Source organism: Leptosomus discolor, chromosome 5 (genome assembly GCF_034619465.1).
Source record: "Leptosomus discolor isolate bLepDis1 chromosome 5, bLepDis1.hap2, whole genome shotgun sequence".
NCBI classification, from domain to species: domain Eukaryota; kingdom Metazoa; phylum Chordata; class Aves; order Leptosomiformes; family Leptosomidae; genus Leptosomus; species Leptosomus discolor.
Genome location: NC_141395.1, coordinates 20747425 through 20775102, shown reverse-complemented (window position 1 = coordinate 20775102; position 27678 = coordinate 20747425). Strand labels below are relative to the sequence as shown.

The following is a 27678-nucleotide window of genomic DNA, read 5'->3' as shown; positions in this document are numbered from 1 at the left end:
CTGATGCACGGCACATGCACTCCTTTAACCATTGCAGTTTACCCTAGCAAAGTATTATCAAATGTAGAAGTTCTTAAGACTAGATAAAGGAAGTTAGCATGCTCTATTTTCTTCTATTTAGTTCTCAGCTCTCATGCTTTTTTTTCCCCATAGTGATTTATTTTTGTTGAAAACTTTGGGTCCACATTTTATTGATGGGGGCCTCCAGTTATCGGAGTAGGGTCCCAAAGTTATTTTTTTTGACTCTTGTAAGCCCTAAATTTTACATCTAGTAATGCTTCACAAAAAATAATGACTGTCTCCAATTTTTAATTATTTTTTACTACTTTCCTACATGTTTTTGTTTAAGATGTACATTTCTTTGTGTGGCTCGTTCTATGTTTACAAAGCATGTTTCTGCTGGAGACTGCCTGGCCTCAGCTCAAGACAACTGAGGTATCTACAGACTTTAAACTTTCAGCACTGTAATTTTGCATCTTTTAATTAATTCAGCCTCCTCCTAGACTTTCACTGTAACCCCAATATGTTCCTTACCCGACTTACCCCTGTTTTGCTGACTTAGCACACAAGCACAGTAGCTTGCCCTCCCTGAGGAGAAAAAACGATGGCTGCAGTAGCGAGGCCTCGTAAATGACATCGATGTTGAAACGCAACAACAAATAAGCAACTCTGACATGGGAGGCAGCTTTCGCCCCACGCCCTACAGGGAAACTTTTCCTCGTCCACTCAGGATACACAAGTACGCCGTAAACTCGGGGTCTCATGAACACCAGGCAGAAGGGCTCAGTCTGGAAAGCTGCACACGAAGGACCGACCGGAGGAGGGGCCGCCGCCGCCTCCTCACAGCCCTGAGGCAGCTCCCGCCCGCCTGCCCGCGCGGGGCGCCGGCACCTCCCCGCACCGCACCCCGGCCCCGCAGGTGTCCGGGCAGACGCGGTGCCAGCAGGCTGCGGGCGGGGCAGGCCCGTAACCTCACGCCTTTCCAAAACCCGTGGAGGTGTCGCGGGGTCCTTCGGAGTCCGCGCCGCTGCCCGCCCGCCACCGCGCCCCTCTGCTCCCTCCCCCGCCTCTCCCGGGACCCGCGGGGCTCGGGCAGCAGAGGCGGCCCGCAGCAGCTCGGCGGCGCCGTCAGGCAAGCGCCCCTCCTCCCCCGCGGCAGCCGGCGATGGAGCGCGGCGGGCCGGAGCCGCCGCCGGCCGCTGCTCACCAGGTACTGGGGCTGAGATCAGCGGCGGCAGGGAGGGAGGGGTGAGCTGGGAGGGTCTCCGCGGCTCGGCACGCTGCCGGCATTCTCCTGACTTCTCCTTACTTCCCTCGGCGAGGGGATGGGGGGTGCGGGCGTTTGAGGGGCGCTGCGGTCAGTTTTGGCGGGCTTTATAGCGACCAGCGGCGTGAAGCGGCCGGGCGGGTCGGCGCTGCAGCCCGGCTCCCCAGCTGCGCTGACAGCAGCTATGCCTTCTGCACCTCTGTTCAGTTTCCCCTGGCTCGTATGAGGAAGAAAGACTTGTAGGTACCACGCGGGGAAAAATATGCAACCTGAGGGGGGCTTATTCTTGTGAGGTAAGGGAAATGTGGTTGCTTGGCACAGCCAAAATTCAGTCTTGGTTGAGGACCAGAACTTGAGCACCCAGTCTCCCGGTGGGCCCAGCGCTATCAGTGTGGTATGGGTGGCCCTGGCTGTCTCACAGCCTGCAGCTGGTCCCTGGGAGAGGACGCTGCGAGAGGCAAACACATGCCGTTCATCTCTTCTGTAGCCTTCCGCGTTACAGCTCGCTAGCATGCCTCCCAAACAGGCATTCCCTCCCCGTCTGCAGTCCAAGTGCACCTTCCAAGAGCACTAGTCTTCACACAGGAGCCATTTCATCTGTGTCACAATTTCTGTTGCCCTTTATGGCCCTTTTTGCCAATTCAAATGTGTCTCCTTCAAATGGGAAAGGGACCAGATTTCATGATGGAGTCTTTGAGCTGTACAGTGCACATTGTGTTCATTTTCTTTCAACAACTGAAAAGAAAGAACTGGACTGTTCTAGTTTAGTGCAATTTCATGTCTACTGTGCTGAAAGTAGCAGAAAGTATTAAAATTTTAGGAGAGAATGACAGTGATGCTTCTGCTGCTCAGATCACTGGTGAAATAAAATATAGAACCTGTAAGTCTAGATGCGAAACAGCTGAGGGAGAATGTTATCTATAAAACTGTGTGTGATATGGAGAAGATAAGCAGGAAATAGTGGTTGGTTTGTCTGTGACGATACAAGAATTTTTGTGGAAATATTTAATGGTCGATTCAGAACCTGTCTCTTCATATGATGCATAATTAAGATGTAGCATTCATTGCCACATGACATTGCAGATGCTAAAAAATATATATGGCTTCAAAAAAGGGAAATTCAAGGAGCAATCCATTGAGGAATGTGATGTACCAAGAACATACCTCCTTCAGGAAGTCTGGGATACGCAAACTGACAAAAGCTGGGACAGGAAAGTTATTTGCTAACTATTTTTCATGTTCTTATACTCTTCCCTAAGTGCCTTCCATCGCCAGTCTCAGAAATGGGATAGCTATACTGGCCTTTGATCTGAGCCAGTATTACTCTTCTTATCTTAGTAATGCTTAAGGATTAAAGATTCCACTTAAATATATAGCCCTCCTTGAGGCACTCTTATGCTTGTCAGCTTATGCCACTATCTATATATGACTTAGATTTATCAGTCATTTAATTTTTTTTCCAGGAGTATTAGTGACAAGCATCTGAGTTTGCACTACCTGCTATATATGTGTTAAATAGGCTCCTACATCCCTGAAATAGTTGTTTTATCTTCATGGTAAGTACACAAGTTTTGTTCTATAGAAAACAGGCAAGCATTTTCTTCATTAAATGCATGTTCCTCTTCCAAATTACACAGCTTGATTTAAAATACTGGCCTTCTAATAAATCATTCTAAAATGTTCTGTGACAGCAGAGTGGTGATCTGAAGAGAGGACCGCTGCATGCTTATGAAGAAATGCTTTTTGAGGATAAGAACTTTTAATTTTTGAAGCTATTGGCTACAGATTGTGCTTTGAACTTCAGTTTGTACCAGACCTTCCCACAGAAAATTTCTGGGACTAGCCAATTTTATAGTGTCGTTAACTATTCATAATGAACTAAACTATTAGATGACACAGAAATATTTAAAATGCTGGATAAAACCTTGAATTAGAGCATCTTCAGATGTTGGCATACTTTACCAGTAACTCTTGAAATTTATTTCATTCCCCGGACTCAGGGGCCTGTTTTTACTGACCGGTCATATTAGCCAAAGTATTTTCAAGAAGACTTGATTTACATTTCTGTCCTTCTGCTTATTTTTTTTCAGAGAAGAATTAATTACAGAGATTATGAGTCAGAATTATATAGGAATTAGGTGCCTAATACCTCTTTGATTTCTCACTGAAAAAAATGGGATTTAGTTATCAAAATACCTCTACAAATCTAAGTCTATGGCTTTTTTTTGATCTTGAATAGACTATGTGTAAAATCCTTGTTCTCACCTATTTTCCTCATGTGTAATGCTATTGTTGTCTTCCTGAAATAGGTAGAAACAGATGACCAAACAGCCCTTGTAAGCAAGCCCAGGAATAAAGGAGGAAACAGTGATCTGGCATCAGCTGGATTTAACATTATCAACTCTATCATAGGGTCAGGCATTATAGGTAAGTATACTTTTCTTCACTCTTCTGTGTTCAGCGTTGTTTATACATGCATGACTATCCAGTTTGGAGAATAACACTGTCATCTTGCTTTCTGCTGCTGTTCCTAAAGATTTTTCTCTGGGTTTATTTGCTTACTATGCAAAAATGCAGAGATGTTGGCTAAGATCATGTTTCACAGTGATGAACACCCTACAGCCTCTTTGGTATAATGATCAGAGAGAACTGGTTGGACAGGTGCTGACCGAACTTCACACCTAGGCAACACTTTGTCCACTAAAAATGATCTTTCTAAGGTTATTAAGCATGCTGGTCCAATTTGGGAGGTCGATAGCTTCTTGAAATCTGAATATTTATTTATTTTTGTCATCACAAATAAGTATTTGGAAAGGTTCTTCTATAATTTCTCCTTTTCTTATTTATAGGGTTGCCATATTCGATGAAGGAAGCTGGTTTTCCACTAGGAGTACTGCTTTTATTTGGGGTTGCCTATATCACAGGTACTCTAAAAGCAGTTTCTCTTGTAAAGTGAAAATTAGTCTTGCAATGTTTAGCTGATCTTGAGATTAATGATACCTTGAGTATATCTATGACAGTAAAAATGACAAATTTTTTCCTTACCTCATTAATCCCTTGAGCAGATTAGTAAAAGTAGAGAATTATGCTGTACAACATACAAAGCTGCTTTTTGTGTGCATTTTATTTTCGTAAAGCCTAGTTTCTTAGACTAGGTCAAGGTGACATTTGGAAGAATAGCTCTTATTTGTGCCTCATAATCACCTGCTTTAGTCCACTGTTTTTACTCTAATTAAGAGACTGATTCTTGAGTGGGTTGTATATCACTTTTTTAAAATATACCACATAATGAAAACCTTTGGTTGTGCTATGATATCAAATATTTAATTATCATTCATCAAAAAAATAATGGACTTACCTTCAAAAAGGGAGAAGTGTTGAAAACACATGGTAAATAAACATAAGTAAATCCATTGACATTGAAGGAAAATTTTTGTAAAGACTGTGGATTCAAGTCTTAAAAAGACAAACAAAGTCAACATGAATGGCACGAGTTCTGTTATCCCTATGCTGAGCAGCAGTTGATGCTTTTCATTGCTTAGAATATCATATAAGGGTCTGCATAAATGATCAAGGTTTGACTGGAGAGCAACATAGCATAAGGAGGATGTTCCTTATGAATGGAAAATTTTCGCTATGGCTGATGGCAAAATACATTAATGAGGTAATATCCTAAACATAGCCCAGAAATTTCAGTTACTTTTCTGTAGGAAATCTGATTTGCCTTTTGCATTTCTAAGTATTTTGAAGACTTTATAGCCATAGGCTCAGAACCTGTGAATTAAACTGAGCATTTTATTATGTTAAAGATACGGCTCAATATATCTTGCACAATAAATTATAACTTTAGTTACAACTTTTTGACTTGTAGCATTTAAAGTAGAGGCTAAGTATGTTACATTAGCATTTATTTTCCATAGTTTTTACTGAATAATTGGTGAATAGCTGATATTTAGCAATTCTCACTGTATTTCATTTTGGGGGATGTTTTTGAATTACACAGGGTGTAGTCCTAAATTGCCAGGCAGATACAATTTTAGTTCATTGAACAAGAAGTCCTTTTCAAGTTTTGTCGGTCCAATATCCCTTGCCTCAAAGATTTAATATTTCTTGTACAAGATCAGCTCAGTGTGCAACATCATTGATAATGAATGCTTCTGTATCTCTGCTTTTGTCTGCTCCAAATTATAGTGTAAGTGAGTATATGTTGTGTAAGACTTGCACATGTTCATGGAAATCTCTGAATTGACTTTCACATTAACAAGTGGTAGAAATCCACTTTGTAAAGTTTTGTAATTTTAGTCATTCCCAGAAGACAACAAACACTGATACTGTTCACAGAAAGGAACTGTTCCTATCGCAGCTTAGATTACAAGCTGAGTGAAATCCAGATGAAGAATAGACAAGGTCTAGCTACTATCTGTAAAGACATCAGCACTAAGGTAATAAATTCTGTGCTGTAACTAATTTGGACTGGAAAACCCCATGGTGCTCAAATGAATACTGAAAAATAGCTTGACACAGCAGCAATATTTCGAACTGTTCTCCATAAAAAGTTGAGGTTCATCTGGGAGTAATTCTGCCTGTGACATCAGCTCTGTCTCAAGGCACATTGCTTCATGGTTTTCCAGATAAATTAATTTGCACATGTTTTATTTTAAAAGTATGCAATAAAAATGTTCATAATATATTTATCACAAACAATGGAGAAGACTAACAAAATACTAAGTAGGCTTTATCTTTCACAAACTTAGATGAATGGCTGAGTAGTGATTGAGAGTTCTAGCACCATGACACAGGCAGTCCTTGCATTTTACCTCCTTTCAGGATGTAGTCAAATGTTCTATCCATTCAGCAGCCCTCTGCATTATTAATTGATTTTTCCTTTTTTTGGTGCTTGTGGCAGTTCTCGTTCCCTTTGACCATGCTGGAAACCAGTGAAAATTAGTCCATTTCTGCTGTACCTAATTGGGAAAGTTCGAATTTCCTTCCACTATGAGCCTATAACTCCTAGGTTTAGTGGTTTGAGATCCTTTGTGAGTTTTCTTAACCCTGGTCTTGCCAGTGCCACTTTGTACAGACTTTTTTTTTTAAGGAGTGAAAAAGGTAAGCAGTAACCACCACAAGTTGGTTCATACTGTCTTTAACAGTAATTTTCTATTTTAACAGATTATTCCATTATATTACTGATCAAAGGAGGAAACCTCTCCAGTACCAACACCTATCAAGAGCTGGTCAGAAAAACATACGGTGTTGTAGGTTATATAATTCTTTCAACTCTTCAATTTTTATACCCGTTTATTGGTAAGATCACGTAAATAAAGTTTAAGTTTTATAAATAACAAGCTTTTTCACATTACCTCATTTTTTCAGTGGTTAATTATTAAGAACTCTGTTAAGAATATACTGTATATGCCTCTTTCCTATTAAAAAAAATATTAAAAATTGCTTGGTGTATTCTGAAGAATGACTTAGAAAGGATTCAATCAGTTGGAGGACCAGAATAATAGAAATTAACCGAAATGTAACAGCAGAGAAATTCATGATCACACACAATTATTAATTAATTAATAATTGACAAAAGTAGCTACGAGAAATAGCAAAGAAGAGATTCTGTTTTAGAATGAATAATAGAGCACAGATTTGATGTGCCTGAAACTTTCAGAAAAATCCTAATTCAATATACTCCTCATGTGTAGTATTACTGTCATTGGAGAAGCCACTGATCAGATCTTGCTTGAATATTGTCTGTCATTGCTCTTCAAAAGTGTTAATTTGGCCTCATAGCCAGTGAGCTACTAGGAAATCAGGCAGTCTAGACCGCTTTGAAGAAGAAATAGTAAAAGAACAAATCGGAATGATCTGGGCAGGAATTAATTGGACTGGAAGTTTAAAATACAATGATGTTCTGAATCTGTCCCCTGCAGTAGTAACATAATTAAATCAAATCTTAAATAAGCTTGATTTTTTCACATATGGGGCTGCAAAAGGTGATGACTTGAGATGCCAAGTCTGGACTCAGTGCCCACAGAGTCCCAGATCAAAATTCCTACTTTGGGAAGATTCAGTCTGAATTTATTACAGGTAGTTGAGATTTTTAAGGGAGTCAAGTTACTGTTACTGAAGGCAACAATGTTACACAAGTTGACTTAAACAGAATATAATTACCACTTAATAGAGAATATGGAAAAGAATTGTAAAGATCTCAGTCCTTACCACATGTATGTGCTTGGATTTATTTCTATAAGTAGTGTTAATGACCTACAGTTTCAAAACAGTGAATATTTATGCATTAATTAAAGTCAGTACCTATGTGTGTGCTGTCTAAATGGTGAAGACCACGTGAGTATATAAATATATTCTGTGTGTATGTATACATGCACACACACACACACATACACGGACTTCTAGTGTAGAATAAGATAAGAATGAAACGTGAATGTTAAGGCCACAGTTCTCGTTAATGAGAGGAAGGAATGGAAGTCTGTATCTGATGTCTTCATCTATTTTCCCCTCCTTTCTTCTGGTTTAAATGTTTTGCTAAGTTTTTACATGAGATAGGAAGTCTGTGCATTTGATTGCGGGACTGATGATTATTTCTATTTAGAAAATCAGGAAATTTACTAAATAGAAACAAGAATTTGAAAATAAACTGTCAAAGAATTACTGTTAGAAACAAACAATTTTTAAAAGCCTTTTTTTCCTCTTCTGAAGTAAATTTACATGACAAGCCAGCACAACGGCCTTGCTTATAGGCTGTATTCTTGCTTAGGTTGAGCCTGTTTAAAAAAAATATATAATAATGGGGAACGTTAAAGGATATTTTAAAATTTAGTTTTAAACCTGAAACTTAGAATTTGTTGATGCTAGCCAGAATTCACACAAGAGAGACAGTGACATATAATCCTGAATTCTACAAAATATGTGTATTAAATGTTTATCAAGTATTTCATGTTTGAGTAACAAAAAATTTATTTTCTTTAAGCTATGATCAGTTACAACATAATAACAGGAGACACTTTAACTAAAGTTTTTCAGAGAATTCCTGGAGGTAAGATGCATTTAAAAAATTCAGAATGGGGGAAATGTATTGGACAGGAATATAGCATAAGTATTTAGGGATTAGCACCCTGTACCAGTCTGAAGTCCTACCTCTTATTTGCTTCTAAATTACTCCTAAATATAGTTCAAATTAAGAACTTGAAGCATATTTGTATGAGTGCTTTTTTGTGGTGGTTTTTTTTTAGTAAGTGTTTCTCAAATAAAAACTATGAATCCTAGTCCTTGGTTATCGTTGGACTCAGTGTCAGTGAAGAGACCACATGCTTCAGTGAAATGCTACGCAAATAGAAGGAGTCTTCCACTGGGGTATATTTACAAGGTCATTGTATTTTGTCATCTTTTTTTGATATTTTCTGTAATAACCATTTGAATACTGAAACTGCACTTTATGTAGTGCAGTTATCTATAATTCTGGGTGACTTGCAAATGATATGATGGATTTAGTGCTTACTTAAGCATATCTGTAATAGTTGGTCATGAACTGCATATGTAACTTTCAGTTCTCTTAGGTATTCGCTGCAAAACCAGATGTGGCATTTTGAGCTTTTTAATGCATGCACTTGTTGCTTTTCGTCTGCTGTAAGTTTTCACAGCAGAATCAGTGGAGCAATTTGTGTGGATGTTTGCCATCTACTTTAGCACAAAGCCAGCTAAGTTAAAACATTCTTCACTGGCAAATTAAACTAAAAGGAACATGTCTGCAATGAAGTTGATGTTAGTATTTGTATGAACTGTTTGATTTCTGCAGGAGGACTATAGTTTTTAGCAGGTGAAGCCTGCAAGGTGTGGATGCAGTTTTAACTGTCACGCTCTGTTGTTCTGTGAATACCTGATCAGGTTGATAGTGACAGTGAATATCTAATAATATAAATACAATACGACTTTTGTCATACGAAGAACCCCCAGCATGGCACATCTTGTCACCTGGCTGGTAGAATGTCTGTTTGGAAAGAGGTGGGAAAGCATTATAATGTCCCAAAGAGTGGAGGGAACTGAACACAGACTTTCCATGTCAATTGCCAGTGACTTTCCAGCTGTAATTATTCAGCAAGCTTTCATTCAAGCCCATGATTCATGGTAGCCTGAGTGAAACTGAGATATGTTTTATTTCAAGTTGCAGTTGGCTTGAAAAAAACAGCAGTTCCAGAAATAAATCCCACTGATTGCAGGGAATATTATAACATTATTCTTGCCTTCCCATGGTAATCTGTATTTTGCAAGTGGAAGCCAGCTGACAGCAAGAAAGGAGGTATTGAAAAGAAACCTCAAAATTAACTTATTTTAGGATCATTCTTTAAGAATTTGCTTATCTTCGACAGCACAGTAATTGATGTCAACATAGTGTCAAAAAATCCTGAAGAGTAACGGCAGAAAGAAGTAGTAGAATGTTTTACTGGCAGTCTGCCAATGTTGACCCAGGCATGATAAAAGAAATTAATACTAATCTATATGTAGAAATGCCAGACTTCCAAAGTTTGGTATCATACATCCAATATGTCATGCATTTGGTTTGAATTTGCGGAATCCTTATGATTGTGCACATGCTGTATATGGCTTCCTCAAAGTTAGTGAATGCCTAGTCTTTAGCTTGAATAAAGGGGATAAAAGCCTGGCCAACATCAGAGTTTGTTACTTCTAGCCTTTCAAATATAACTAATCTGTTCCTCATGTCAATCTTTTAGAGAAATAAATTATTTTCTTTTTTGCTTTAGTTGGACCAGATAACGTGCTTACTGACCGTCACTTCATAATTCTTCTTACAACCATCATCTTTACCTTGCCTATATCTTTATATCGAGACATAGCAAAACTGGGAAAGGTAAATCATAACAGCAACTGATTTTTGGTTTACTTTTCTGTATACTGTTAAAAACTAAGTACCACTGACAACGTATGTTGCATTTGAACTCAATTACATCTGGCTAGAGCATGTTAAATGTTTTAGAAGTTCAGACTGTCTTCTATCCCAAGAAATATTGGAAAACTTGGAATGGTTTAAGCAAAACTTTGGTCTCCATATGAATCGTTGGAATTTTTCCATCTACTGCTAGTAGAACTGAAATCTTTTAAAGCACTGGGTGATATAGGCCTGATCTTGAAATGCTGAGCACCTTTGATTAGAAATGTTTAAATGGGATTATCGCTTAAAATTAGGCAAATCATTGCAATCCACAAGTTACTTAAAAAGAATAATTAATTAAAAGTATATATAGGACAAGCTTTATAATTATAAATAGTTGGCATGTGATATTTAGAACATTACTTGGTGGTTAATTATTCTTTAAAAAAACCCCAAAACATTATGGTGCTAAGAGTTGTGGAGTCTCCTTCCCTGGAGATACTCAAAACCCGCCTGGACGTGATCCTGTGTGACCTACCGTAGGTGAACCTGCTTTAGCAGGGGGTTGGACCGGATGATCTCCAGAGGTCCCTTCCAACCCCTGCCGTTCTGTGATTCTGCCAAGAGGACGACCTTTCAGCAGCTAACTGACTGAGCTCATGTTTTACCTTTACAGGTATCTCTTATTTCTCTGATTTTAACCATTGTCATCCTGATTATTGTGATGGTGAGAACAGTAACATTCAGTCCACAAGTGTAAGTATTCTTACACTTGCCACAGAATGAATTTTTGATTAGATTTAATCTATTATTTCACTATTACGTATATCTGCATATTTTTGGAACATGGCTCTTTTGGGGGAGAGAGATAACTGAAAAATCTGTATTAACAGTAATACAAAATGAACTGCTAAAACATAATTTTATCTTTTTTTTCTTCTATTGCACATAAGCATATTTAGAAAAAGTTTCAAAAACCCTGCAAATTAATTGGAAATTGCAGGTGGTATGGCAGATGGCTCCTGAATGGGCATGTGAGGTTGTCTGTCATTTGAGAAATCTTTAATTTTGTCTGTTATTGTCAGGTGGTCTATATTTACAATCTTAAAATAGATAGCATCTTAGGAATATTTATTTTTCTGTTAATATAGTGTTTTCATAATAAAAACTGAATACAAATAATGAAAAGAGAGAACACACTGATAAAAACTTTATTCTGTTATTTCAGAAAAAAGCAATATAAGCATGCAAAGCTTTTCCAGCACTCATACTCTGAAAGTAATATTTAACATTGGACGACAGAGTGTTCTAGACAATTTAGTAAACGTGAGTGTGTGTTATGGCAATATTTTTGTCATTATATTGCAAGGAAGTGTTACGAACCTATTATCTTTCTTTTATGGCCTAGAAGGTCTGCCTTTTTCCTTATCCTTTAAATGTGAAGATACCTCAATAAAGACTACAAACTACTTCTGAATGTGGTTTTTTTATTTATTGGAATAGTTTTAAATAGTATTTCTAATGTTTCTGTAAGAAGTGGATTCTTCTATTAGGATTGTTTCAGCTGTGTTATGCATAATTGTTTATTTGTCTTCCTGCTGTGATGTGTGGGTTAATTGCAGGGCATTCGTGTTTAGTGCTAGGAAGATGGCTAGAATAGCAGTTTCTAAAGTTGTAGCAGACGGTGTTGTCTATCATCCATAAAATGATGCACTCAGAACAGTGTGGGACCTCCTGCCCTGCCCTGCTTCTGAAGCGGCATGTTTTTCATACTGCATGTTAAAGGTGTATATGAAAGGGTAATCTGAAAATCCCCTGTCAAAAAAGGAAGAAGCTGTATATAATGGTTACTGATGACCTTGTTACTATGGTAACATTTCTTCTCAGCAGTTGTGATGCACTGAAAAATATGGAATGCATGGTTCTATTTTTTCTCACAATAAGTAAGGTTGGATTTTGAGTGATTCTTGAAGTTTTACTTTTTAATTGAGACTTCCATTTTTGCCTTTACACTTCCACTTTTCAAAAATGCGTCTAGCAAGTTGAATAACTGTTAATCAGAATTTTTTGCCTCACTTTCTATTAAAGTCTATTTTTACTGTTTATATTTTACAGTTAGACATACTTTAATTATTAAAACCCTATTCTAATATTTTGTTAATTGTATAATGGTATGCCATCTCTCTTTTTGCAATGAGAAGAAAGAACACTGATATATATTTTAATATGGGTCCCATCATACTGTTGTAACAAGTGAAAAAAGTAAATAATGAATTCACTGTGAATCCCTTCTAAAATACAATACAAGTTGGAGTTTTCAAAGAGATTTAAAAAAAAAACCCTGATTTGAAACACAGTTCTCAGATCTGTCATGTAGGAAAAGAATTGTACAATCCTAGATAAAGGCCTTGTGGGGCCAAGAAAGAATATTTAATCCCTTCCATTGTTTCATGGCAGAACTGATTGTATGCCTGTCATTGATGACAGGTGATTGTCTAGTTTGTTCTTAGCAATTACATCATTTCCCAGTCCAGTTCTTAACTAGCCTCTTCTTATGAATTCTTCCTAAATTTGTATTGTATGTCTCTTTTACTTCATTTCGTGTTTGTTGGTTCTTGGCCTAACCACAGTGGATGTGGACAGCAAACTGTTTATTCTTTTTCAAATGCTTAAAAAACACCTGTGAAGAGCTGTAACATGTCCCCCTTGGGTAAGCCTTTCTATAGACTAAACAAACACAGTTCCTTTAGTGTTTCCGTCATTTCCTGGGCTACTAATCGTTCTCAATGGCTGCCTTAAGTTCTGTGCAAATTAAAGTGAGACTGTGATGCTCCAACTGCCTGTGGTATTCCCAGAGGAAAGACTGATGTATCTTGCATGCAAAGTGTCTTGAGGTGCCTTTCAACTGTATCCCTTGGGGATGGCCACACTCCTGTTTATGTAACCTAGTTTGATGTTTGCCTCTTTGGAAAGTAGCATGATGTTGTGGACATGCCTTGGGTATACAGTCTAAGAGAAGCACCAAGACCTTCTCTGCAGAACCATGAGCTGGCAATTTTTCCTTTCTTTTACTCTGTTCTTATGGTGTTTGGGTTTTTTTTTTCCCTGGTTCCCCCCTGCCCTGTTCTGATTAAGGTTTTTTTCCCCTGAATAACTAGATTTTGTGGTTACAGAATTGAATATTGCTTTGTCAGACGATTTCTGCATTTACCAACATATTTATGATTTTTCTTTTTTCACCCTATTCTCTAGCATGCTTGTGTTAACTGCACATTTCATGCTTTCTCTTAAGAAGGCTTCTTACTTTTTGTCCCGTCATTCAAGTTACTGCTGAATACATTCAAAAGTGCTGGACTGAGGTCAGGTTCCACTGGAATACCATTTGGATATCTTTCCACTTTAGTAATTACTCTCTGAGTAACAATCAGTTTTCACTTACCTTTAGACTTTTAAGAGTGAAGATTTCTTCCCTTTGAGAGGTACAACAAGATTATCGGGGGATGATAAAACTGTCTTTTTGCTTAAATGCAATCCATGTTTTAGTTGAAAATTATATCTATTATTTGGACAACAGAGAATATTGTCTTTCCTAGAAACTTTCTGCAATGTGTTAGCCCATCAGCGAAACAACATTTTATTACTGTTTTTAATGATCTGATGTGCTTGAAACTGTAGAATGAAAAACAGCAATTATAAGTCTTTGGATTATTGCATTTTATTTTGGGGTTTTTTTATGTTGCTTTGGGAGTGGAGCGGGTTTTCCAGGGACGTTACAGGAATAGGAATGTTATTTTCTTGTTAGTTCTCAAGAAAAAAAAAAAAAATGTTTTTATGATGCATGATTACTTGGTTTAATTTATTTCCTCTTATGACAAATATGAAACTGAGGTACTTTCCTCGCCCCCCTCCCCGCAGTTTTGCTTTTGATTAATACCATCCAGATGATTATTGTTGCCTGAAGGACATAATGAACCTGCAGATAAAATCCAGTGTTCTGAACTGAGACTTTACTGTCAATAGTTTAAGATGTTGGATAAAAATACATTTTGATGATCCATTCTTTATTTCCACCTGCTTATAGCTGGATATTTTTCTATGATGAGCAAAACCAATGTTTTAGAATTATCTCAAACTGTAAATGTGCAGTATGTTAATACTGCATAAAATAACTTCATGCTTCAAAGCTGAAACTAACATTCATTGCTGTAAAAAGCAATATTTTATGTAGCTTATAAAGATGGATAATTTTAATTTGGAGTTCTTTTGAAAAGAATGTCGTGATGTCAGTTCTGCATAATACATAAATCTCTAGGAAAACTTCAAGAGCATCTGCTACACATAAATAGGATGTGAGAATTACTCAACTGGCAGCTGATCACAGGGATGAAACACCAAGTGTTCAGGAAAATAACTTGAAAGTTGATTCTTTCCTTCGTATAAATAATCCAATAGTAAGCAAAGATAAACTTTAATGGGTGATGAAATTAAAAAATAACACTAAGCTACCAGATATTTACAGAACTGCTAAGTACTTCATTAAGGAAGAAAGATGAGTTAAAGCAGCTGTAACTAAGCGGGGCTGACATACAGCTTTGCCTCATCTGTCTTAACAACCAACATGACTTTGATTAATATAAAGTTCAAGGGTGATGGTGAGCATTACTCGTTTTCCTTCCATTATATGAACTGAAGTTACACTCAGCACCTATAAACTTTTTCAGTATCTTTAAACTTTTAAAGTTTAAACAAAAACTAAAAAGGTATGTTTTACCTTAGAACAGAATTGAATTGAAATTTTACAATTGATTTCCTAAAAGCCTGAATCATTGAATTAAACCTGAATTAATCTGCCATGTGTTCATGGATTATTTTGATAACTGCTGGTTTGCACCTAACTGGCTGTTTGTCACTGATCTTAAATCCAAAGCAATGCTTTTTTTTTTTTTTTTCAGTGTTTCATACCTGCAAGCTGGGTTGGGATATGTTTCTCTTGCCCTTTTTAAAGGTATTTTGCTTCTGATGCACTCTGCTGCTGTTATTGTATTTGGCAGCATTTCTACATAAAGGTCAGAAAAGATTTTTGCATAGCATGGATCTTAAGATGGGGAATATTTTACTTGTAAATGTTTTACAGGAAGTAGAAGACATGCTGTTTTAGACTGCCGAACAAGTTTGCCCAACTCTTACTCATGATCTGGATATGAAATGCCTTTTACCCTGTTAGGAGATCTCAACCTTTGCCTGGTTCATTTGTTCTTTTCATTTGTGTGTGTTCTTATGTAGATAAACATGAATATTTTCAAAACCTTTTTTAATTCACTAGCACGTTTATTATGCGATACTTAAGTATACTGAAGACAGAATAGAGTCTTAGGCTTTCTTCATCACTAGGCTTCACCACCTTCCCACAGACAGTTCTTATTGTCAGTCTGTCTTACTTTCAGCTGAGACTTTTTCCTGTCTGGGATCTCCCTTGGAACATCTTTTTGTTCAATCTTTTATTATGTTTGTTCCAAGAATCACAGTTATTACCTCTCAGCTTTTACTTTGTTTTGCAACTTCTGCTATACATGATAGACAGTACAGCTGTCAACAAGTGCATTTAGTATTACAAATGTATTTCTTCTGTTAACGTTCATTGTGTTCCTTTAACTACTTCTTCTCCAGCGTGGAAAAAGCTTTGTGCTCATGCAGGTGTGCCCTGTGTTTTTATACATTGAGTGAGGAGCAGTAAGCTAGCTTTTTTTGTCATTCATGGGCATTCGCAGCTACTGCTAATCTTATATGAGCAGCAGTTAAAATCTTCCCCTAACAATTCCTAAAAAGAATCTAGGTCAAACTGTTCAGAACAAAGGTCCTTCTCAAAAAAAAAAAAAAAAAAAAAAATCTACCTTGAACAATAACAGCACGATTGAAAAAGCAGAACAGATATAGTGTAACCTGGTAGTCTTGTGATAGACTCTTTCAGCCTGTGTGTGCATCTGCCTACACAGACACATATATTTATATATGAATGTGTGTATGTTTACCTTGACACTTGATATTTCCATTCAGTGCCCTTTGACTTGTGAGTTATTGTGATTATTCACTGTATCCCTCTTCCATAACTAACAGCTACTGTTTCCTGACACAATTTTCTCTTTCCCAGTCTGAAGCCTTGTTTTATATAGACACTTCCATGCCACCCGCATGCTTTTCCAGGAGCTTTGCATGAGTCTCTATGTCCTGCAGATGACTTGAGGACGATTTCTTGTTGATATGGTCAGAACTCTAGAGCTGTTGACTCTTAGTTCTAAACACTCACTAATTTCTTACTGTGTTGCTTTCACTTAGTTTACATATCACATCTGTGCAAGATCTCTCTGTTCCCAAATGGTCTTCAAAACCCATACAGCAGTATATGACTTACTGTCATAAAGTCATATACTGTTGCATATGTCGTCTGTACCAACAAGCACTGTATGACATTGCAATCTGCTGGTCTTGTTCAAATCATGGATCTGAAATTCTTCCTCAATTCCACAACTCAAATGGAAGGAATTTATCTTCTTAGGCTGCCAAATCAGCAGGATTTTGTTCTTTTGGATTTTTTTCCTCCAAATAATACTCCTAATCTGATTTGTCATTCATCCATAAAACAAAGCTATATTTTGGTCTGTTGCATATTGCTAGTGCATAAGCTAATACTGTGTAGGGGGAAAACTAGCTCCTGTGATTTTTATTTTAATTGATTATTTGGCTGCTTTATTCAAAATGTTTCAACTGAAATTCACATGCTTTCTACATTCCATTTTTTAAATCCCTATTTGTAGGAGCTTTTCATATAGCTGTACTGTTGCACAGGATGTGCCATTTTCACAAAAATTCAATGTGTTTCAGACAAAAGCATTCTTTCTTTCTGTGCACTTTAAAAATACTTTGGTTTATAGGGTATTACATAATCTAAGTGTTAATTATTAGTAGAAAAGGGGCAAGGAGACTTTCACAAATTCTGTTATCAAAGGATAATATAAAACAAATTTTCATTCTGTATGTTTGATATCAAAGCTGACCTCTAGTGGTTACAGAATGGAAGAGTTGTAATGTTAGCTTTCTATAGTCTAGTTTTATTTTGACATATTATTGATTTTTTTTTCCCAATCAAATGTGAATGTTTTCCTGAAAAATAATACATTCAAAATTATGTATATGAATTGTCCACAGACATCTCTAGTGACCTGAAATCAGCGGCATCAAGTTAAGGGGGGCTACTCTATATAAGGAACTATAACAGCTATAGTGGGTCAGAACTCCTATTTCACAAGAGAAATGCTAGATATCTCTATTTCATCCACAGTATTTGTTACATCTGCATGCTGAATCTGAGAATGTTTAGGAGAGCCATGTTCAGCTGCTTAAGACTAAAAGCAATATGTGGCGGTAGTCAAGACAATATACTGCATCTGAGGAAAAAAAATGAACTTAATTTTGATGCTTAGTCTGTTTACTGTAAAGTTAAACATAGCAACCACAGCTTAAGAGCCAAAAAGGTGCTCTAAGTCTGATCTGGATGTGCATTAGATACTGTAAGTCTGGTTTTTTAATATGGAAAATGAAAGATTGACTATATGAGCTCTCAAGAAATAGTATGATATGAGTTCTGAAAGGGGGAAGAGCGACATCTTTTTTGTCTTTTTTCTTTTTAGGGAGTGGGGGTGGAGTTTAAACATTCAAAAGTAATGAAACGTAGCATAGCTTATGCCACTATGGCTGTCAAAACCAGGTAGTTATCACCAGATGGAGGGAGAGACAAAGCTGCCATTGTTACCTTCACAGAACTGGTGTGAGTGCCATACTGTTTCTAGGGCAGTAGGAAAATAGCAGCTAAGGCCTCAGGTGGCGACAGATTTCCCTCTAAATAAAACCACAGCACTCAAAGTTAGCAGCAGCCAACTTTTTAAGAGCAAGCTTCTCTATACTGTTCCTTTGTGCTTTAATGTTACAAATATAATGTTCAACCAGCTTGTGAATTTCATTTGATATTTTTAGAAAAGTGTAGTTCTGGAAAAGGATTTATTGTGACCTTCCCCTTTCCTTCATTTTGTCTCTTTATTCAGAGAGGAAGTTCATGCGTCAGATGGATTTTAACAAAATTTGCTGATGGTTTTCTGTGGTCCTCCTCTAAGAATTACAATTACCACAGGCCCAAAATTGTGGGCGTATGTTAGAGGAGCAGATGTGGGGAATGTTACATTCTTGCCTGCTTGTAAAAGTCTCCGTATTTGTTTTTTCTCTCCTTTGGGAATTGGCAGGATCCCTTTGCTGTGACGAACAGTTGGAACAGGTATAAAGAAAGGCAAACTGCCTCACTTGATTTGTAGCCTAGAAAAAAAAAAAACCTCTAGACTGCATGGATTACATGTGTAAATTCAAAGGAAGGAATTGCCTCTAAATAGTCAGAAGAGATTTTGGGTTGAGATAACCTTAGTCAGAAGCCGTCACAGCTTTTCCCTTCCCTGTTGCTGTTTCTTGGTATATGATGACTTGAAGAGTTTATTTATAAAACTGGTCACTGAAACAGGCTGACATTTTTGGCTGTAAAAACTGGTTACAGAAATACTTTAATCAAAACAGGGAGGTGAGAAGGGTATTGCCCTGGTTTCAACTTACTGTTGATGAATGGTGCGGCCTGCTTCAGAGAGTTCTGGAGATCTGACTGGCAGTTCTGTATTACAGCATAGTATTTTAAGTTAATTTTAATAACTGACTGATAGTTGAAAAGAGGATAATCTATTAAAACAAATGTCTGTTTTAGACCCAAATCAGAAAATGCATGGATATTTGCAAAATCAAATGCAGTACAAGCCGTTGGGGTGATGTCATTTGGTAAGTAATTTTTTTTTGTTTTCAATATTCAGATCAACTGTAAGATATTACATTATTTAATATTTTGGACCTAGAAATTGCATTTTTTCATGGTAATTTTTTTTATATTAATGTTAAGCTGGTTTAGAAAAAAAACAATATTGATTTTGAATCATCCATATGAATTTAATTGTTATGGTTTAAGACATTATCACCATCCATTGCCCATCCGGCCCTAAAAGCTGTTGCCATTGTAGCAGAGAGAGCGGTGTGGCACATCAATCGAGCTTGACTGTCCAGATTATCTTAAAACACCTGCACCAATAGGGTTAATCTGAGTAATAAACTGTGGAGGTTGTGATGGTACTGCGTTCTCTTGGATAACCTTTAACAGAAAAATCTTAAGACTGCAATGCATACCTTCACTAGAGAGTGGCTGTTGTTTCCCGTTTCTCACAATGAACCATTCGGGTGAGTCTCAACTCACCTCCATTATCTTCATTCTAAAATCTGTTCCTTCCTGCAGGATCTGGTATGTTACTTCTTGTTAACGCTGTGATAATCTCAGGCCTCCCAATGCTCACTGCTGCCTAAAATACGTGTCATAGAAAGTCTGAAAGTAGCAAATGGCTCTGTGGTTTAAAAAAAATAAATTTCAAAGCTGCTCTTGGATTCTTAAACAAAAGAAGAGCAGGAAGAGGAAATAGAGGTGGAATGGAGGTGTGGAGGGTGGGAAACGGCGTGGCATTTTAGGGTAATGTAATCAGAATCATCTCACGATGAATATAAACCTTCTTCAAATAAAAGCATTTATCTTTGCCACTCATTGCAGGATTAATATTTGTATTTAATAATGAGTAGATTCAGACTGTGCTGTGTCTCTCCTACCTTGGAATATGCACTCTCTAAGTTTGTTTTATATGCATAAATGCATGAATTCATACATTTGCTTTAACTGTCATGTGTTTCAGCATTCATCTGCAACCACAACAGCTTTTTAATATATGGGTCTCTGGAAGAACCCACATTAAAGAACTGGTCTCGAGTCACACATGTGTCTGTCTCACTCGCTGTTGTTATCAGTGTAGTGTTTGCTGCGTGTGGATATGTAACTTTTACAGGATACACAGAAGGTAAACTACTCAATCCCTCAGTTTTGGTGCTTGGTGGAATCCTTCCATTTCCACCTTTCTGTCTGACTTTCGCTGTTAATATTTTAGTGATTGTAAAAACGCCAAAATCATACTATGTTTGGACAGAAATAGTTAGGATATTCTTTGTAGTTACCCAACAACCAAAAAAGGATACAAAGATGTCAGCTACATGCTAATAGATGTCAGATTCCCAAGTGTAAGCCTCACTGTTGAAAGTCCCTTTTGAATACTTTCATAATCAAAATACTTCTCAGGACTAAACAGCTATAATTTAGCCACATGGTTCACTAGCAGAGAGCAATAAGAACAAAAATTGCCTTCATTTTTCTACAAGGTGCCTGGTATATATTTCTGCACATTCTCCTGTATCTTTTTTGGTCTGTGCTAATGTAGCATCCTAGCTCTGACTTAGAGATATTTCCTATCTTTACAACAGCTGTTCTGTTGTGACTAATCCTATCATCACATTTGTGTGTATATGAATATACATATATGGATAAATATATATAATCAATGTTATATCATACTATTTAACACCATTTTGTTGAAGTGGAAAAGGTGCTTTTAGAAGAGCAAGGCATGAATTTGTTCAGTGCATTAGCTTCTTCAGAAAAAATACACATTTCATAAGCAAGCAGATTTTCTGTTATTTAATAGTGCTGTTCCAAATTGTAGGAGAAGGCTTCCGAGCTTTTTCCTTTCCTGATGAGCAGCAGCATGTAATTGAGAACAGAGGAATTGTAGGATGGAGGTTACTGGTTGATCTGTCCTTTTTTCCTGCCTCCAGTGCTGTTTATGCAGAATAACTTACTGTTCTAGATGCAACTGTAGCTAGACTAAGTGCACATTGGCTGACATGTTTTAAGTATAGAAAGCTCCAACTGCAGCTATCCCTCAGCATATGATTCTACTGTAAGCAGGTTCCATCTTACCTTCTGTCTCCCCTGTCAAAATCTCTTGGTTATTTTCTCTGAAGTACACCTTGTTGCTTCTTCATTGTCATTGTGATCCTAGAAGTAGTAAATCTTAAGATGGTATAGTAATAGAATAGAAAAAAACATGATAGATCATCTGATCACTGTCTTGCAGTGTCTCTTGTGCCTTGGAGATCATTATTCCTGATTCTTTGTGGTACATGCTAAGCAAGATGATGATTTGAATTCTCTAGTAATGCTTTTGTTGTTAGACTTAAGAAGATTTGCTAGATAGTAATCCATTGTCTATAATGGGGTTTCAGGGCCAGAATATTTGAAATTCTTCACTGCAGGCTACCAGCTATGATTAGATACAATCAGGGAAATGCAGTTCCCCAGAGGTAACTCCCTGGTCTTCCTCGTATAATTGTTGTTCTAGGAATTACATTTGTAAAGGAAATGTATCTTCTACAGTCTTTCTTTCTGAATCTGTCACGTATTTATTTAAACAAACAGCAGCTTCTCTAACAAAATCTGTGCTAATGGGGAGGTAACAGATGACAAACTTTAACGTGTATATGTTAAAATATTTTTGAAAGATAAATGCTATTTGAAATAAAACCACTGCTATTAGCATGATAAGGTGATTCACCTTTAAGTTCCTCCTGGATGTAATTAGTGACTGTAATACAGTTTTTTGGTGTGTGTCATGAGAGGGGATCAGAAAGTCTCAATTACTCCCATAACTCCAGCAACTTACACTTCAGTTTGCAAATAGGCAAATGACATGAAGCTCAAACTAATTGATGTTTTGCTGTGCCTCAGGAGATATATTTGAAAACTACTGTAGAGATGACAACCTTGCTACATTTGGAAGGTTTTGTTATGGAGTTACTGTAATTCTGACCTTCCCCCTTGAATGTTTTGTGACTAGAGAGGTAAGAATTTGTTATTCTCCCTTTAACAATATTGATACATATTAATAATATTCTCATATTATTAATACATATTGTAGCTGAAGTCAATCATATCCTATCCTGCTACTAGTTGTCCTGTTTACAGTCTGAAAGTATAATGTTGTATTACATTTATTATAATATTATCCAATATTATATTAATAATTACTTTATAATATCTGGACTGCTTAAAATTTCAAGTTTGGTATAAATGCCACTGTTGCTATTATGCTGAGAATAGCCCAAAATAGCATATTTATCATGCTCACTAGTTTTGCTGTGTGAAAGTATCTCCATCTAGGAAATCTATCTGTTCAATAAATAATTGCAAGGGGTTTTTATTCTGTAGTAGGCAAGAAAGTAAGTATGCCCTAAATCCTGCATATAACTGAGTCAGTCTTGCCAGTGTTCTGCAATTTTAGTAATGCTTGCTATGAGTTATTTTTGGAAGTGGATGAAGGTGTTTTCTTGAAGCAAGATAGGTAACATTCAGTCCATATATTCTCACTGGTTTCTGAAGGTTAGCAGATTTGGAATAAGCTGTTTGTTAACATAAAGAGCAAAATCAAGGTTTAAAATTGTGGTTCTGTTTCAGGTGATTGCCAATGTGTTTTTCCATGGGAACCTCTCAACAGTTTTCCATATTGTTGTGACATTACTTATCATTGCTGTGGCGACTGGTGTATCGTTAGTGTATGATTGCCTTGGAATAGTTTTAGAGCTGAATGTAAGTGAACCTGTATACTCTTTTATTTAATAAATCACTTTTTTATAAAACAGAACTCTGAAAAATCCACAGCTTTACTGAAAATCTTATGTAATTCTACATAGTAGTCACTAGAGATGTTAGTAGGAAAAAAAAAAGAATTATTCCCTGCTTCAAAATTGGATAATTAAAGGAGAAAGGAAGTTCAGGAAGTAAAGTTCTTATGGTTGGGGAGGGCTTTTAGAACAGTTCTGGTGATATGGCAAGTGGCTATGACTTACCAAATGTATTTAAACTGCAGTGGAAATCATTGAAATAGTCATCCTAACTGTATTGCAGGACTGAATCTAGCATGTCTTTCTCTAATCCCTGGCAAATTACTAAACACTGGGCCAAAGGGGCAAGAAACAGAGAGGGCGGGCGGAAAAAGAAAGAACCAGTAGTAGTGAGACCACAGAGATTGTGACTGGAATTTTTCCCTGCTTTGGACTTAACAGGGAGCAAGACTGAGTCATTTCATAACTTGAGTGTATTATTTTTAGGAGGAAACTGCTTTATTTGCCTGTAAACATTCCTGTGTTTGGTATCACCTCATAGCAGAGATAGAGGTTACCAGGCAGGCCACACGAGGCACTTACTGTCTTGAAGCAGTTTTAGCACATTTGTGTAACTTTTGGTTGGCTGCAACTGCCATGTAGTCTACTTGAGTCCTAGACTACTAGTTAGCAAAGTAGACTTGCCAGATGAAGTCAGCCCATTTTGGCACAGAATGTACATTTAATCAAAAGAAGTGTTAAAAAAAAAGTTCAATCTACATTTATCCTAGAACCGTAGAATGGATTGGGTTGGAACAGACTTAAAAATTATCTAGTGCCAACCCCCCTGCCCTGGGCAGGGACACCTTCCACTACACCAGGTTGCTCAAAGCCCCATCCAGCCTGGCTTTGAACACTTCCAGGGAGGGGGCAGCCACAGCTTCTCTGGGCAACCTGTGCCAGGGCCTCACTACCCTCACAGGAAAGAATTTCTTCCTAAACTCTAATCTAAATCTCCCCTTTTTCAGTTTGAAACCATTACTCCTCGTCCTATTACTACCCTCCCTGATTAAGGGTCCCTCCCCATCTTTCCTGTAGGCCCCCTTTAAGTACTGGAAGGCTGCTAGAAGGTCTCCCCGAAGCCTTCTCTTCTGCAGGCTGAACAACCGCAACTCCCTCAGCCTGTCCTCACAGGGGAGGTGCTCCAGCCCCCGATCATCTTTGTGGCCCTCCTCCCGACCCACTCCAACACATCCATGTCTTTCTTATGTTGGGGGCCCCAGAGTCACCTCTACCGTGCTGCTTTTGATGCAGCCGAGGATACAGTTGGCCTTCTGTGTTGCGAGAACACATTGCCAGGTTGTGTTGAGCTTCTCGTCAACCAGCACCCCCAAGTGCTTTTTCGCAGGGCTGCTCTCAATCCATTCTTCCCCCAGCCTGTATTTGCACTTAGGATTGCCCCAACCCACATGCAGAACCTTGCACTTGGTGTTGTTGAACTTCTTGAGGTTCAAACAGGCCCATGTTTATTTATGATAAACATTTTGTCTTTAACAGTTTACCTTCAATTTCAGGTCAGCTTCTTTTAATAAATAAAGAAGATATGGAAATATCATACTTCAGGATATAAAAGTTAGGAAGTGGAGAAAATTTTTTAAGGGCAGCTTTTGCTTTATAGAAATATTTTAGAATTGCCTCCTTATGTCCCTGTGCATGCTTTCATTGACAATTTCAAGCTATATATTGCATGCTTACTGATGGAACAAAACGGAGGGACTTGTTCTTTATGCTACACAATACACGTTTGTATGTACATTATGAATGTGTACACTGTTGTGATCCACACTGCAGTTTATCTGCCAACTGAGCAATAATGATTGATTTTGTAGCAGTGATTTAGCAGGTCATGCTTGCACTACTATTACCAAACAGGTCTGAATATACAAACTATACAATTACCTTCTATTTAAAATAATTACCTACATAGTTTCTTCTCAGATAATCCTTTCCAAATTATGACTAGCTCAAAATAAACAATATTGCTATTGGTTTGGTCAGATGCATCTTTCCATAAAAAATTTCTCATTCATGGCATCTGTCGGTAATTTATTTTCCATCTTTTTTCTGCTCTGTTTTTACAAGTGCAGAAAATTCACCTGTGTGTATATATACACACCAACAAAAAAGTATTTAAGTGTGTACATACATGCGCACATGCCTATTCTGGCCAAATATCCAAATACTGGTATAATGAACATAATTAACTATGTGTGCCCATATATGCCTATATATGTGTATGTGGTTTATATTTATTATATGGTATAATACATTAAAAATAATTTTACATCAGTGAACTGCCAATGAGTCTTTCTAGCATGAATAAGTATGTGCAATTCCTATTTGGAATTAAATTGTCTTACTCAAAAGCAAACATTCCATCAATACAATATTTTTATCCAGAGAGGCCTAAGCAATTACTCAGTAGTCAAGCTGATAGCTTGATTCAGTTACAAATAGAAGTTGATAGCCAGGCATTAGAGTGGGTAGCTCATTGTGTTGTTTTTTTTTTCCTTTTTAAGAGAGAATTTTACAATACAGCTATACATATGTATTAGGTGTAATCATTGCACTTAGAAAGATTGTTCAGTCTTGATATCCACCAGTAGAGATTAAATGAATAGGCAGATTCTTTACATGTGAAAGAGAGGTGGTCTGTCTTCTCAGCAGGCTTTCTGTCCAGCAGAACTGTCTTTTGGCTCTTTGCTACAGGTGGCGTTTGCTGTTGTTTCTCTGATTCTGCTTACTTTCTCTCCGCTTTCCGTTTTTAAAACAAACCACAAACCATTGTGTTTGCCCTGTGGTAATTCCCCAAGGAAACTGTTCAGTCAAACAGGAGTCAAGGGTCCACAGATTCTACTGTGCTCTTCTTTTACTGGGATGCTGGTTTGTGTGCTTCACAAACTTAAGAGTCTTGTGTTTTATGAAGAAGATACTTTGTACATGTACCTATGTTTGATGCCTTTACTGATGACTGTTAACAGGTTCTACTGTAAAAATATACAAAATTTTGTACAAACAATCATGCAAAGGTATTCAGTAGGCTGGATTACTACCTCACGATAATTAAGTTGAAACATAATGTTTGTTAAGTATGTGACAAACATTCATAAAAATGCTCTCTTTTCACATGTAAGTCATTTGTTAATCTGCAGTGGCTTTACTGTACAAAGCATTTAAGCAGGTGCTTTTTATCTGTCCATATCTATGACAGCATTTAAAGAAGAGCTGAATTTTTAATAAGAGGGGAGGATCTGCTCCCTTAAAGGGAGCTTTGCTTTCATAGGGAAGTCAACATAAATCAGGTCGTAAATGTAGAAATTGATCAGAATTCTTTAAACTACTACATGATGTTTCCACTTGGCTTTTTTAAGGCAGTATTATATATAGACTCTTACATTAAATGATCTTAAATATTATAAGTCAGTTACAGTTTTGCAGAACTATTATGTTTGGACCTTTACTGTACTTCTCAAGCTGAGAAACTTCTGGTAATCAGAGTTAATAGTACTTGCAATATAAAATATTCCGTATCAGCAAAGCAAAAGCATTTAAATAAATATGAATTATTTCAAATAGTTTTACAGATTTTTTGCAAGTTATTTGTGACTTTGAAAAGAGTTTTTCATATAGCAACACTGGAAAAGGTCTCTATTCTCTGGCTTTACTGTTACATCAATCTAATCACAACCATTTAAAAATTTAGAGTTTTGTTCTTCACATCTAAATATACATGCTTATGAGGGTTTTTTCTATTGTTGTTTCCCACACACAGGGAGTTCTGAGTGCTACCCCACTTGTTTTTATCATCCCAACAGCGTGTTATCTAAGGCTGTCCAAAGAGCGATGGAACCATTCAGATAACCTCATATCCTGCCTGATTCTTGCTGTCGGTGTGCTAGTGATGACAGTTGGGTTTGTTTTGACTATCTTGCATCCCCAGGAATGTAGCCATGGAAAAGAAATGTTCTACTGCTTCCCTAGTAATGTTTCTTTTCACAACAGTACACTTCCACCATAGGTAGCTCACCAGTCTCCAGACTAGATCAGGTACATCTCGCGGCAAGCTATACATGCCAGTTTAAAAGAGAGTGGAACAAAGAGCTCTTATGTTTTGATATGCACTAAGAATTTTAAACTGTGTAACTGTATTTAAATACTTGGGTTTATGCTGCCATTATCCTTTTCCAGATAAGACTTCAGTTTTAGATGAAACAGAAATTCTCGGAGGTGCCTTTCAGTAGACGTTACTTGAATAACCTGCAAACCTAGCAAAAAAGGCTGCATTTTTTTTAACTTAGTCTGCAATGCTCTTTAAAAGCAATAAATGAAATGTTTAGGAATGTAAACATCTCCCATGTTTCATTGCTGTCATTTAGTTTTTATTAATTTTAGAATCTTTTAATGTATATTTATTAGCACACTGTAGTATGGGGGGTTTTTGAAGTCCCGAAAAAAAAGTACGTCTGGTCTCTGTGTGTTAAACTCCTGCTGTTAAATTGAAAGACCCCTACTAATTATGTCTTTGATTTTGCAGTAACTGTCCTTTAGTGCTGAAAGCATCTGTTGTGCTGGCTCTTGAGTCAAGGTCAATTTTGTATTCTGACTGAACTGTAACTGATCCAATTCAACTGTAACTTACTATCTGTGATCTTCTGATCAAAAGATACTTTATTAATAAATCCTCACAGGTGAATTTAAAAAGATTAAAGTAAATGGTCTTTGTAAAAATTTCAGGATTGACAGATAAAAAAATGACATGCGTAACAAACAGCTTGATCCTTAAGTTTATAAACCTATTTATTATTTCTGAAACGGAACTGAAACATTGTTATATGCCAGG

The 27678-nt window shown here is 37.1% G+C and overlaps 1 protein-coding gene across 1 annotated transcript; it reads left to right on the top strand.

Annotated features, from left to right (window-relative positions):
- Nucleotides 1–1165: 1165 nt before the first annotated feature.
- SLC38A11 (solute carrier family 38 member 11) lies at nucleotides 1166–26856 on the top strand. The gene is made up of 12 exons (XM_086465755.1): nucleotides 1166–1210; nucleotides 3577–3694; nucleotides 4117–4191; nucleotides 6437–6571; nucleotides 8253–8318; nucleotides 10042–10148; nucleotides 10846–10925; nucleotides 18964–19034; nucleotides 19985–20146; nucleotides 21907–22019; nucleotides 22633–22764; nucleotides 26611–26856. Exons 1-12 carry the CDS (start codon nucleotides 1166–1168, stop codon nucleotides 26854–26856), a joined length of 1350 nt encoding a protein of 449 aa, XP_086321881.1.
- The last annotated feature ends 822 nt before the right edge of the window (nucleotides 26857–27678 follow it).

Coding starts and splice junctions, on each gene's coding strand:
- SLC38A11 (XM_086465755.1), top strand. CDS start 1,166: ATGGAGCGCGGCGGGCCGGAGCCGCCGCCGGCCGCTGCTCACCAG. Junction 19,035..19,984: donor CGTTGGGGTGATGTCATTTG/GTAAGTAATTTT, acceptor CATGTGTTTCAG/CATTCATCTGCAACCACAAC. Junction 20,147..21,906: donor TTTTACAGGATACACAGAAG/GTAAACTACTCA, acceptor GCTGTGCCTCAG/GAGATATATTTGAAAACTAC.